Raw genomic sequence first — 14037 nt, 5'->3', positions numbered from 1 at the left:
AGAGAAGATGCCAAATTTACTGTCACTCTCTCAGCAGCTGTAATCGAAACCCCCTTGCAGCAGTGGTAATTCTTTTTTTAAAACTAATTCCAGGGTAATATAACAATAAGCATAATGTTGTAAATTTACAAATGTAACATTTAAAAAATGTATAATATGAAAAAAATTGCGAGAGTTTTGCTGATAAATAAGGTGGAAACACGTCACGTCAAGACCGAAATACTCTAATCAACTTTTGAGCGATTTATGCCTATTGCTGCATTAAGACTTATTTATTTTATAAAAAATCATTTAATTTAAATTGATTTTGTTTGTGGTGCCTCATGTCTTCCCTGTGACCCAAATAAGTCAATAATACCTGGTGAGAGATATCTGTTTGCATTCCCATTAATCTCAATGTCCGTTGCACCAGAGACTATTTAGCAGAGATGGGTCACTTCTATTAAAATGATTGGCAGAAACTGGAACACCCAACAGTCATCAGATGTAGAAAAGGAAATCCTGCATTACAGATAAAAGAGCCAATCATCTTTTAGTTACAGACAACGCCTGTCAATCAACTCCTGAGCATGCTATACAAGCCGGGAAAATTACTTTTTTCAGCGTAAGCTGAGGTAAAGTTGTTGATTTTATTGCTGATTTGAAATATGTTCTTTGATTGTAATCTTGCCCAACTGTTTCGGAGATTTTGGTCTTTCCCCATTCAACTAGATTGGAGCTGCACTTGTATGCCACTTGTTTTCATAGAAAATAGCTGCCCGAGAGCGTTCCAAAGATGGCCACTGAGTGGACTGACTTGCAAAAAAGACTTTGGCTGCACTCCATATGCACTTTGCATACTGCCATCATTGCTTTAGGGGCACTTAGTTCCAGAATTTTTTTTTGGAGTCAATCACCTGAGCCGAATTTGGTCGTCAATGGAGAAAGATGCTTTTCGCCCACATGAATATTGATGGCATCTACCAACAGGGGCTAACTGCTGAACCTAAACAGCCAAACCATGAGTCCCTGATACCATATAAATCCTTTGCATTCTTCGTTGCAGGACAACATAAGACGATGATGGATAATTCATGTTTGATTGATATGTACAATGTTTCTTCAGGACTTTGGAGACTATCAGGATGGTTACTACTCAGTTCAAACCACTGAAGGAGAACAGATTGCGCAACTTATCGCTGGTTACATCGACATTATTCTCAAAAAGGTATTTTTATTAAAAAAATTTAAAGGTTATTTTTGATCTCGCAAATTTATTGGACCCACAAGAGTAATCTAATTTCTGATGACATTTTAGGGGAAGCCGGAGTTTTGCAATGGTCTGTAAATAAGAAATGCACTCTGACATGAGCATCCTTAATAACCATCAAGCCCAAACATCAAGCCCAGACTGTTTTTTTCTTCTTTCTGATGTTTACAACAATTTCAGACATATTGATGGAGCATAGTAATTAAAAAGACATTTAATCATACCTGTCTTGTTTTTAATGGCCATGTAACATGTCCATGTCAAATTGCTGTTGCTGGTTCTCTGGAGTGAAAGGAATTCCTCACCAAACTTTGACATTTGACCCTCCTCGTGAAAGACAATCTGCTTTGACAACAAAGTGCTTCTTTTAGGTCCTTGAACTCACCTTAGTTGAAAACCTCTTTATCTGCAGAAAAAGAGCAAAGATCACTTCGGCCTGGAGGGAGATGAGGAATCAACCATGTTGGAGGACTCTGTGTCTCCTAAAAAGTAAGCCTCATTTTCATGGTTCTTCACATAGCAGTGTGTTGGAGTTTAGGATGGTATTATCCCATGCACTCTCAATATCACATACGGTGGCCCCAAAATGTCTTTGGACACTTTAAGTTTCACTCTGTCTGCACCGGGCGCATTGAAGTGAACATTGTAAATGACATGCAGACAGCACGGACCAATCAGCTGTGAGCTCGTGAAGACTTCAGCAATGGTTAAATGGGAAAATAACCTGTATCCTACTTTATTTTCAATGGAAATTCACTGGTATAAACATTTGCTTTTTTGTAATGTTATTATTGCCCAGTCTGTGTTAAAATGTGGTTAGAAAGAAAAGGTTATTGAAATTAATAGACCAGAGACCAAGAAGCATCACAAGCTGGCTTTAATGTAGCAGTCAGAGGTTATTTAAATGTGTAACAAACAAAAATCATGGCAAAAAGATTCAAATGTAAACGTACTGTAGACCGTTTATTGATTATAATGTGATCTATTTGCTTTTAGCCCCTTTCACACAGAGATCCCAGAAAAATCGTTCCGTGACCTTTTCTGGCACTGCAAGATTTTGTTAATTCACACTGCCCAGGTTTCCCATAGTCTGTGTTTGCATTCAGACACATCCCGGGACAATCCCGTAAAGACAAAAGTAATAATAATAATAATAATGTGACGTCTAATGTACAGCGTCTTGAGTTTACTGATAACCGCGTCATTTCTCTTGAGAAGTCTTTTATCCTATTGTAAACAAATAAATTGCATATGGTACAACTAAACTGACAGTTAATTTCATCGTCTGCGTGGATGGCGAGTAGCTCCCTGGTCCCTGTATGAGATTTGCATGATAGCCAATTTTATTGGTTTTATTCCGGCAGTTAGGTCTACTTTTATAAACCACTCATAAGATAATTTTTGTACTGTTCAATGTTAATTGTTATTGTGTTATTGGCTGCTGTCAACCAACTGAAATGCCTCCCAAGGACAATAAAGATTGAAAGTTAAAGTGATAACCGTAAAAATAAATAAATAAATCACGGTATTAATGTGCATTGCAATATTATTAATATAAAATAATAGATAAATTAAATATAAAAAAAGAATAATTTTTAATAATACTGCCCTGCAATAGTAAATTTCGATTCAGTAATTGCACTTGTTATTTAGTTAGTTTCTAAAAGGGCCCTCCTAAAAATAAAGAAAACTAACTTCATCGACAATGTAAAACTGTTTTTTTTTTTTTTTTTTTTTCCTTCAGGCATTTATTACAAACAAAAATGATTAGGCTATTCATTTGCAATTTATTTGTTGGTGTTTTTTTTTTTTTTTTTTTTTTTTTTTTTTGCAATAGCACTTCCATTTTTTTTCTGTATTTTAAACTCTGTTTAAAAAAAACAGTTTACAAATAAAACTTATTAGTAATATAAACATTGTATGCCAACTGTTATTGAATAAGCGTTGAGAAGCATCGAGGCAAATGTAATGTTTTTGTGAAATCAAAGTAAAAGCAATTTGGGTGAAAAACAAAAATGTATTATTTGGAACCTAATGTGTTGGAAAATAGCAAATAATAAATTGTCTGTATCGTAATGTTCTTGCCCTTTTTAGGGTTAAGAAAATAAATTAACAAACAGTCTGCGGCAAGTTGGTCTACTAAAAAAAAGCAATATTTAGTCATTACAAATCATTACAATTGTACTGTGTATCTGGTTGTGTTTCTTATGTAAGGGGGTCTGTAGTTAATTAGCCTATACCAACCATATTTTCATATCTTCGCAAATTCTGTGGAATGATGTTCACGGAGATTGTACTTTAGGTTTGGATTTCCCTGCATGACACTGCACTTTTTTTCGTCACAATTTACAAACTGGGTAACCATCATTAACATTTTAAATACCCAAAGTAGTCCTACATCGCGGACTCCAACCGCACCATATATGAGGGTGAAATAAAGTTCAAGCTCTGACCTTCGGTGTGCTGCTCTCTGAATGAAAAAAGCATTTTATCACGTCAGGTTGGTTAAGCTGTAAACGTAGCCGATTTATTTTTAATTTAACTGATATTTACAATGGGAACGTTAATTTCTTTACTTGTAGTCTATATTAAAAACACACTCACCCTTCATATGGTATCGGCTTTGCTTTTGTCCACACAGACACGTTCCGGGATTGATCCCATCAATGTTACTTGGTTCTGATGTTCTGGCATTCCGGCACTGGCTTGCGTTCACACAGATAGCTCCCCGGCATTGTTACCTGCAATATCCCGGGATGAGAGCCCAGTGTGAATGAGGTTTTTGAAGCGATGCTCATGTCCCATGTATTCAGGGTGTTACACTTAAAATGTCAGAATGTCATTGCATTAGAAGCAAGTGTTGTGTGTGAACAACACTATATAATTAGAAGTACACCAATCAGCCACAACAGCCACAAACCACCTGCCTAATGGCACTTTTCTACTGCACGTTACGGTTTGACTCGACTCTGCTCACTTTACTTTTCTGAACTTGCTTTTCCACTGCAGTTTAGTGCCGCCTCAATGTGGGTGGGATTATAGGCTGATCATCATAGTTGCCCCACCTCTACTGCCGTGACATCATCTTAAACACGACACAAACATTACTGACCATAAACAATAACACGACCGCTAGCTGTTAGCTACTATTTCATTGTGCTGTATAAAGCAATTGTTGCATGGTGATTTTACACATGTGTAACAGTTAAATTGGCCTTGTTGTTTTAGAAGTAAGCTTTCCAGTAGCTGGTCAACTAAATAATGTGAAGCTTTCAAGCAGAATATAGAGTTAACGTAACAAAACGTACCATCCTCCATCGTGGACTCCAATAACGGCGAGTCCAGGGCACTCTCCCTCCCATTGCTATTGCTATAGATAGCGTCCATTTGGTCGAACCACTTCCACTTTCTTCTGTTTGAACCACTCCGGCTGTTGTGGACCTTGAAGGTTCTGTAGTCACTTAAGTTTTTTTTTTACTTTTCCCTACACTGTTGGTAGGTCCGGTGGTAGCCGTGTGCAGCCAACAGCTGAGACACTTCCTGAAAGACTTTTTCATTTCACGTCATTTCGTTCGTCGCTAACGAGAGGAACGTCTGCACCTTGTTTATTGACCACGGCGTGGTTTTGCGCACAGCCATTTCTTTTACAATTCGAAAGTCGTATGAACAAATGATATTGCTGTCGCTGTTGCTAACTTTAAAACTAGCAAGTTGATGTCCCATATCACAAATCCAGTGATGCTGGTAGTGACGATTCTCTCTGACCAATCAGTGATCTGCAGGGTTTTGACATCACATTTAGTATTGGCTCGGCTCGCTTGGAACCTCGACAGAGGTGGTGCTAAAAAAAAGTTTCAGGTACTATCCACAGTGGAAAACCCCCAAAAAGCGAGCAGAGTCGAGTCGACTTGAGCTGTACCGTGCAGTAGAAAAGCCCCATAATATTACGTACAGTAGGTCCCCCTCGTGCCGCCAAAATAGCACCAACCCGCATCTCAGTATAGCATTCTGAGATGATATTCTTCTCACCACAATTGTACAGAGCGGTTGTCTGAGTTACCGTAGACTTTGCCAGTTCGAAACATTATGGCCATTCTCTGTTGACCTGTTTAATCAACAAGATATTTCCATCCACAGAACTGCCCCTCACTGGATGTTTTTTGTTTTTGGCACCGTTCGGAGTAAATTCTAGAGACTGTTGTGCGTGAAAATCCCAGAAGATCAGCAGTTACAGAAATACTCAAACCAGCCCATCTGGCACCAACAATAATGCCACGGTCCAAATCACTGAGATCACATTTTTTCCCCATTCTGATGGTAGATGTGAACATTAACTAAAGCTCCTGACTGATATCTGCATGATTTTATGCACTGCACTGCTGCCACACGATTGGCTGATTAGATTGTCGCATGGATGATTGTTAGTGCCAGACGGACTGGTTTGAGTATTTCCTGGGATTTTCACGCACAACAGTCTCTACAATTTACTCTGACTGGTGCCAAAAACAAAAAAACATCCAGTGAGTGGCAGTTCTCTGGACGGAAATGCCTCGTTGATGAGAGAGGTCAACGGAGAATGGTCAGACTGGTTTGAAATTACAAAGTAACTCAGATAACCGCTCTGTACTTGTAATCAGATTACAGACTTTCAATGAAGTGAATTGCTTAGAAGTGCATCACTTGGTTTACACATATTTTGAAAATAATAGTATTTAGGTAGAATACATTTAAAACATGAATTATGTTAAAATATGATGTACAGTGCATCCGGAAAGTATTCACAGCGCTTCACTTTTTCCACATTTTGTTATGTTACAGCCTTATTCCAAAATGGATTAAATTAATTATTTTCCTCAAAATTCTACAAACAATACCCCATAATGACAACGTGAAAGAAGTTTGTTTGAAATCTTTGCAAATTTATTAAAAATAAAAAATGAAAAAATTCACATGTACATAAGTATTCACAGCCTTTGCCATGACACTCAAAATTGAGCTCAGGTGCATCCTGTTTCCACTGATCATCCTTGAGATGATTCTACAACTTGATTGGAGTCCACCTGTGGTAAATTCAGTTGATTGGACATGATTTGGAAAGGCACACACCTGTCTATATAAGGTCCCACAGTTAACAGTGCATGTCAGAGCACAAACCAAGCCATGAAGTCCAAGGAATTGTCTGTAGACCTCCGAGAATGGATTGTATCGAAGCACAGATCTGGGGAAGGGTACAGAAAAATTTCTGCAGCATTGAAGGTCCCAATGAGCACAGTGGCCTCCATCATCTGTAAATGGAAGAAGTTTGGAACCACCAGGACTCTTCCTAGAGCTGGCCGCCTGGCCAAACTGAGCGATCGGGGGAGAAGGGCCTTAGTCAGGGAGGTGACCAGGAACCCGATGGTCACTCTGACAGAGCTCCAGCGTTTCTCTGTGGAGAGAGGAGAACCTTCCAGAAGAACAACCATCTCTGCAGCACTCCACCAATCAGGCCTGTATGGTAGAGTGGCCAGACGGAAGCACTCCTCAATAAAAGGCACATGACAGCCCGCCTGGAGTTTGCCAAAAGGCACCTGAAGGACTCTCAGACCATGAGAAACAAAGATTGAACTCTTTGGCCTGAATGGCAAGCGTCATGTCTGGAGGAAACCAGGCACCGCTCATCACCTGGCCAATACCATCCTTACAGTGAAGCATGGTGGTGGCAGCATCATGCTGTGGGGATGTTTTTCAGCAGCAGGAACTGGGAGACTAGTCAGCATCGAGGGAAAGATGAATGCAGCAATGTACAGAGACATCCTTGATGAAAACCTGCTCCAGAGCACTCTGGACCTCAGACTGGGATGAAGGTTCATCTTCCAACAGAACAACGACCCTAAGCACACAGCCAAGATAACAAAGGAGTGGCTCCGGGACAACTCTGTGAATGTCCTTGAGTGGCCCAGCCAGAGCCCAGACTTGAACCCAATTGTACATATCTGGAGAGATCTGAAAATGGCTGTGCACAGATGCTCCCCATCCAACCTGATGGAGCTTGAGAGGTCCTGCAAAGAAGAATGGGAGAAACTGCCCAAAAATAGGTGTGCCAAGCTTGTAGCATCATACTCAAAAAGACTTGAGGCTGTAATTGGTGCCAAAGGTGCTTCAACAAAGTATTGAGCAAAGGCTGTGAATACTTATGTACATGTGATTTTTTTTTTTTTCTGTTTTTTATTTAATACATTTGCAAAGATTTCAAACAAACTTCTGTCACGTTGTCATTATGGGGTATTGTTTGTAGAATTTTGAGGAAAATAATGAATTTAATCCATTTTGGAATAAGGCTGTAACATAACAAAATGTTGAAAAAGTGAAGCACTGTGAATACTTTCCGGATGCACTGTATAATGCTGAAGGACATGCATCCCCTAATGAGAAACGTATGGTGCCAAATAGGGCTGAAACGATTAGTCGACATTATCAACAACGTCGACAATAAAAAATTGTCGACAAAATTTTGTGTTGTCGAATAGTCGTTTGATCTTAACTTAACAAGATAATATGAAACTCTATGATCTAATGATTGCACACAAGAGCAGCACTGCAGCTCGCGCCTGACTGAGGAGAGGAAGAAAACACATCTCACGGTCCAGACGCACTCTAAACTTTCCAAACAGCTTCAGGTGATGTCGATCGCAAAGTATGAGGGAATTATAATGCAAAAATACAAAATAAGTAAATACAGAAGCACTCTTGTTGTGGAATAAGCAGAGCCAGAGCTGACGCTCAGCTTAAGCAAAACTTACGTGTCGAGCGTCTTAAAAGGAAACACCCCGGCGTTACATCTTTAATGCAGTTCTATTTAATGTGTTATAGCTTTATTAAAGTTAAAATAATAAGGAAACTGGCATTTCTCTGTGCGGTCAGCCAAGATAACAAAGGAGTGGTTATGGGACAACGCTGTGAATGTCCTTGAGTGGCCCAGCTAGAGCCCAGACTTGAACACAATTGAACATCTCTGGAGAGATCTGAAAATGGCTGTGCTCTTCTATGAGTTCTATGAGTCTTCTATGAGTTGTGCGAAGTGTCGCGATCTAAGGGGGAGAGATTGAAACTGCACCCGGCTGAGGTACACTCTGTTGCGAGGACGCTCATCCCTCGAGTGCACACGCTTAATGCAGCTAGATTATAACGCGATGGCAACTTATTGAATCATAATATATGTCTCTGTGCATTTCTTATCGTGAAGAAAATTGGCAAAATGCAGCTTTATTAATAAGAGAGATTTCAATAAGATTTTTTTTAATTTTTTTTTTTTAGTTAAAGATGGATTGAAGTTAACAAAAAGATGAGAGAGGGTAGTCTTCGCCCCATTATACACTGCGTCAAAATACATTTTTTATTTGTTTTTCTTTTGGCTTGTTTTCTAATATAAATATCTAAAACTCCTTTAAAACAACATACATTTACTTTAGCAGCTATACTGCAGAATAATTTTCTTTTTTAAATCTGAGAATGTAGTATTAAAAATACAAATATTTTAAAATATCTAAAAATCCTTTATAAAAGATGCATTCATCTGAGAAGCAGCATATAAGATGTTTAGACTTGCTTTTAGAGAATAGATCTTAAATATAAGTATATTTGATCTTTACTGCACTCGCAGAAGTATAACCAAGTGAAGAAATACACTTATATACAAAATACACTTATATTTAAGATACATTCTCTAAAAGCAAGTCTAAATATCTTATATGTTACTTCTCAAGTAAATGTAACTTGTTTTAAGGAATTTTAAATGGAAAAAAGACAAATACACTTGATAACAATAGTATTTTTTTGTAGTGAAATTTTTTACTGAATTAAACATAATAAAAAGTATTTTTTCCCTTTAATTCAGTGAATGTCATTTAGAGGTATTTTTAAAAGATGATTTTGTCCTCTTTATTGTTCGCAAGCACGTTTAATACAACCTTTTAAGTCGGGCACAAGCTGAATAGTCGGTTTAGAGCTAATGATTAATTGTTGCAATAATCGCCCAAATAGTCGAATAATCATTCGAATAATCGTTAGTTGCAGCCCTAGTGCTGAATGTTTGACTTGCGTGCAACATTGAACAAGGAGAAAATATTTAGACATTATTTTGAATTTGTTGAGCAGAAAAACAAAAATGTATATTTCACTTAAATTATTTAAAACCTAACCTGAAAGAAACACAATTGGTTTGATATTTTGATATGTAATGCAGTGGCATTCCTGCATTTTAAGTGTGGCTTAATTTTCCAAATGCTTTTTGGGGCCACTGAATGTCACGAATCATAAAAATACAGTTGCTGTATTCTCAGCCATGTAATAAAGCTGTTTGTTTTGCTGTAAGTCTCAGTTTTGTTCTGAATCTTGCATAATTTCTGTTGTGTTTCAGGTCAACAGTTCTCCAGCAGCAGTTTAATAAGGTCGGGAAGGTGGAGACGGGGTCTGTGGCTCTACCAGCCATCATCCGCTCCGGTGCCGGGGGTCCAGAGAGCTTCCAGATGGGCTCCATGCCTCAGGCCAAACAGCACATCACCAGTGGGCAGATGCACAGAGGACACATGCCTCCTCTGGTCAGATACACACTACTGATGAGTTTACTGCCATATAAATACCTTGATATGTGTGAAGCAGATATCCACCTCCATTATGCATCAAAGAACTGTGCAATGTAACTTCAGAACACATTCAGTCCTTCTTGAAACAAAGGATGGGCTCTACTCTTGATATAAATATACGATGAGGTGTTTGTGTTCTCTTTGCTGTTCTCTGTATGATGTTCAGTATGGGCTGTACAGTGATGTAAGTGTATTATGTACTGTGTATGTGTTGCAGACTTCAGCTCAGCAGGCTTTGACTGGCACCATTAACTCCAGTATGCAGGCGGTACAGGCGGTTCAAGCCTCTCTCGAGGAGTTTGACACGCTGCCTCCACTGGGCACTGATGCGGTGAGATGCTTTATTTATATACATGTGTCTCTCTGTTACTTTTAAACTTTTTTTTTTTTTTTTTTTTTGAGATGCTATTGATAAATAGTTAAATATTTGATAGTTCAAAATACAAGGGTCTTTTCTTTGTAAATCTACAGTAGTTTAATGTACTGTTAGAATATATTGAAATTAGGGGTGTAAAAAAAATCTCATATCATATTTATTGTATTGTACGATATGACGCTCACGATTCAATACCATATGTATTGTATGACACATAAACAAACACATTATAGTGTAATTAAAACCAAGCAGTGCAACATTGAGAGCTGTGAAACAGTCTCCTCCCCGGAGAGGCAGCGCTGAGTGCTCACAGGATACAGAGCAACACACTTACAGTACATAGGCGAGAAGATCGATGGCAGTCGGCATGTAGATTGTACTGTAGCGGTACAGCTTGTTGAATTTGCCAAACAACAGTGTCATGTCCTGGTTCTACAGTACATCAAATGTCATTTTATCTATGCCGACATCATTTTATCTATGCCGACATCACTGTGCAAATTGGTGGATTTGTGAGGTGGAAACAGCAGCAACAAGTTTAACAGCTGCCTCTTCCAGCCGATACTGAGCGTGACATGCACAACAAGACACTCATAACTATAAAAAAAACAGCTTATTCAAAAAACAGACAACAAACCGACATGAAACCCGCAATTACATAAGACGTATAATTCTCTTCTGTGTATTGTGAAAAGTGCAATACAGATATAAATTACTTCAGTGTAGAACTAATTTTCTCAAGAAAAACATGAACATTGTGAATTCATATTAGTTTTTCTCACAATCAAACAAAATAAATGATGTGCTGTTGTTTAAGTTACTTTATTATAGAGCTCTACTTTCTGTTGCCAATGTCAGACACTTTTGTGGCATTTATGATTTAAAAGAAATTTATGTTGAATCGTTGATTAAGTTTGAGCGAAACATTTGTGGGTGATTGTATTGTACCTAGAGGCAATGCATCATATCATATATTGTGAAAAATGTGTATCGGTACATGCCTAATTGAAATGCATTGGTGTACTACATTTAAAGAAATGGTTCCCCCCAAAATTATAATTCTCTCATCATTTATTTACCCTTATGCCATCTCAAGCTTGTATGACTTTCTGTCTTCTGCAAAAAACAAACAAAGATAAACTGAAGGATGTATGGTGTTTTTGTAATGTGTCAATGTAAGTCAGTGGGTTCCAAAACTTTTAAGCTCTAAAAAAAAAACATAAAGGCAGAATAAAAGTAAGGTCCTCTATGGCTGTGGTTCTCAACTGGTTTCAGGATCCAGATTTTACATGTAAAATTCATGATTTTCTAGTATAAGTGCCATTATTTTTGTTGTTGATGTCAAGATGATACAGGAAAGACTATTTATTTATATGAGCCTATAATATATATGTATTATCCAGTTTATTTACTAATATCAAACATCATTCAAACAGAACATATATTACACAGGAGGAAAATGTGTCCATTAGTTTTGGAGGTCCAGACTTTAAAGCCCTTTATGAACTTGTACTTACAGTGCACTGCCATATAAGCACATGCAGGTAAGAACATAGATGACTCCTCATTACTGTGGTTAGGTCATTGTAGCTAGTGTTTCTAAAATATTAATACTGATAATAATAAATTATAGTATTTGTTATGAAAGGAAAAAACTTTAACTACAACTACCACAGTTGTAATAGAAATTAGGTCTAATATATTCTACCTAATAGATTATTTAATATAGTTTCTGCAAGGGGGATGCAAACGTATGCTCTCAACTATATGCAAACCATTCGTAGGTCGATATCCCCAAAATGTGTAAGCACTCTGCTTTACAGGGACCGGGACAACGCTCCCGGTTGTCCCTCCCTGACGGCGGCCGTGGCTGGGGGATGCCAAGAACTTTGTGAATGACAGGCGTTCCAATTCTGGGAAATCTACTGAGAGGTGCATTCGACAAATCGATAGATGAATGCAGTCCAGTATTTTTAATACACACACTCTCTCTCTCTCTGTCTGATGTTTAGGCATCTCAGGCCTGGAGAAAGAACAAAATGGACGAGTCCAAACATGAGATTCACTCTCAGGTGGACGCCATCACTGCAGGAACTGCATCCATGGTCAATCTGACCGCAGGTGAAGTCTACAACACTCTTACGAACACTTGATCCAGTCAGACATACCATGTTATGTCTGTTTCCGTTCTTTTTCCTGGCTGTTTGAGGCAGCGTCCCACTAGCTGTCTTTATTGTTCACACTCTTATTAAGAACAAGAAACATTTCTTGCTTATTCTCATCAACATAAGAACAGGTGCACCGTGTACATAAAAAGCAGTTAAATACACTGAATAAGCATTCGATTCAAGGAATAGCTTTATCCTTTGAATGCATATTTGCTCCTTCACGTATTGCCATAGAATATCTATGTTCTTGTAAGTGAAATTTGAAAGATTTCTTTTAAAAAGCACTGACTGTTGATTACTGATTTAAATATAGGAGAACCACAAAAAACTCAAAAGTAACACAATTACAATAGACAACAATCAGCATTTGCAATATATGGCTTTTGGGTTTGCAAAAGTTTGGATGAGTTGCGTGCAGGACAATGGCTTTTCAGTTCTTCAGTGTGAGAAGCAGCTTATTGGTCACATGCTGGATGTTGTCGGAGGGTTGGCAGGGTCATTAGCTCAGCACACTCATCTGCTGAGAGTCCATTTGATTCTCCAGTGAGTTTGTAAATGAAGTGTATGATTTAAGATCAGCAACAGGGACACCCATTACTGGAGATGTATTTATACAATAGCGTTTTTGTTTGTTTTTTGTGCAATTCACAGTCTGGTCATATGACGAATGTGTTCTTTCACTGACATTGTCTGTCAGGTGACCCAGCGGAGACGGATTACACCGCTGTGGGCTGTGCCGTCACCACCATCTCCTCTAACCTGACGGAGATGTCAAAGGGTGTGAAGCTGCTGGCGGCACTCATGGAGGACGAGGGAGGAAACGGCCAACAGCTGCTGGGTGCTGCCAAGAATCTGGCGTGTGCCGTGTCTGACATGCTCAAGACCGCCCAACCTTCCAACACTGAGGTGAGACTGCCAGACAAACTTTGAGCAAATACTGCTGGAATATTAATCAGTTCTCAGCTTTTATTGTTATTGTTTGATAAAGGGAAAGCTCAGCCAAAAATGAATATTCTGTCAATATTTACTCACCCTATCATTCCAAACCTGTATGTTGTTATTTTTTTATGTGGAACACAAATGGAGAATGTTGAGGAGTCTTTAAGCAGCTCTTTTCCATAAAACAAATGTTGATAGTGACCTTGTTGTGATTTGGCTCTAGAAAACTAATAATATAGTGCGTAAGTAATATGGACTACTTTTATTATACTTATGATGCTGTTGCTTTTTTTTTTTTTCATAGTGACATGGTCACTATGAACTGTTGTTATATGAAAAAGCGCTGTGTGAAGTTGATTATGTTTATTGTTTATGTTTATTATCCATTGATTATCCAAGACTGTCAGAAGGTTTTGAAACTTACCACTGTTAATTAAGCATGCAGACAGTTTTCGGCCAATGCCAATAATATCAAAATGGCAGAATTTTGGCTCATTCATCAGTTATAACGTTTTTTCAATATGACTGTGTGTGTTCTCAGCCACGTCAGAACCTCCTGCAGGCGGCAGGAAATGTTGGTCAGGCTAGTGGTGAACTCCTGCAACAGATCGGAGAATCAGATGCAGATCAGCACTTCCAGGTGAGACACCCACACACACACTACTGTTAAACACACTGCCA

At 38.4% G+C, this 14037-nt stretch overlaps 1 protein-coding gene across 2 annotated transcripts in view; it reads left to right on the top strand.

Annotated features, from left to right (window-relative positions):
* Window positions 1-14037, top strand: part of tln1 (talin 1) — a 197848-nt gene that overhangs the window by 72110 nt on the left and 111701 nt on the right. For both annotated transcript variants that reach the window (XM_051683214.1, XM_051683215.1), the window contains 7 exons: window positions 1106-1207; window positions 1662-1738; window positions 9648-9828; window positions 10091-10204; window positions 12262-12370; window positions 13115-13323; window positions 13898-13996. In XM_051683214.1, coding sequence (XP_051539174.1) covers window positions 1106-1207; window positions 1662-1738; window positions 9648-9828; window positions 10091-10204; window positions 12262-12370; window positions 13115-13323; window positions 13898-13996 — 891 coding nt within the window. The remainder of the gene's footprint in view (window positions 1-1105; window positions 1208-1661; window positions 1739-9647; window positions 9829-10090; window positions 10205-12261; window positions 12371-13114; window positions 13324-13897; window positions 13997-14037) is intronic.

This window comes from Myxocyprinus asiaticus, chromosome 42 (genome assembly GCF_019703515.2).
Source record: "Myxocyprinus asiaticus isolate MX2 ecotype Aquarium Trade chromosome 42, UBuf_Myxa_2, whole genome shotgun sequence".
Lineage (NCBI taxonomy): Eukaryota > Metazoa > Chordata > Actinopteri > Cypriniformes > Catostomidae > Myxocyprinus > Myxocyprinus asiaticus.
Note: the sequence above shows the minus strand (reverse complement) of the source record. Positions and strands in the feature narration are given on the sequence as shown.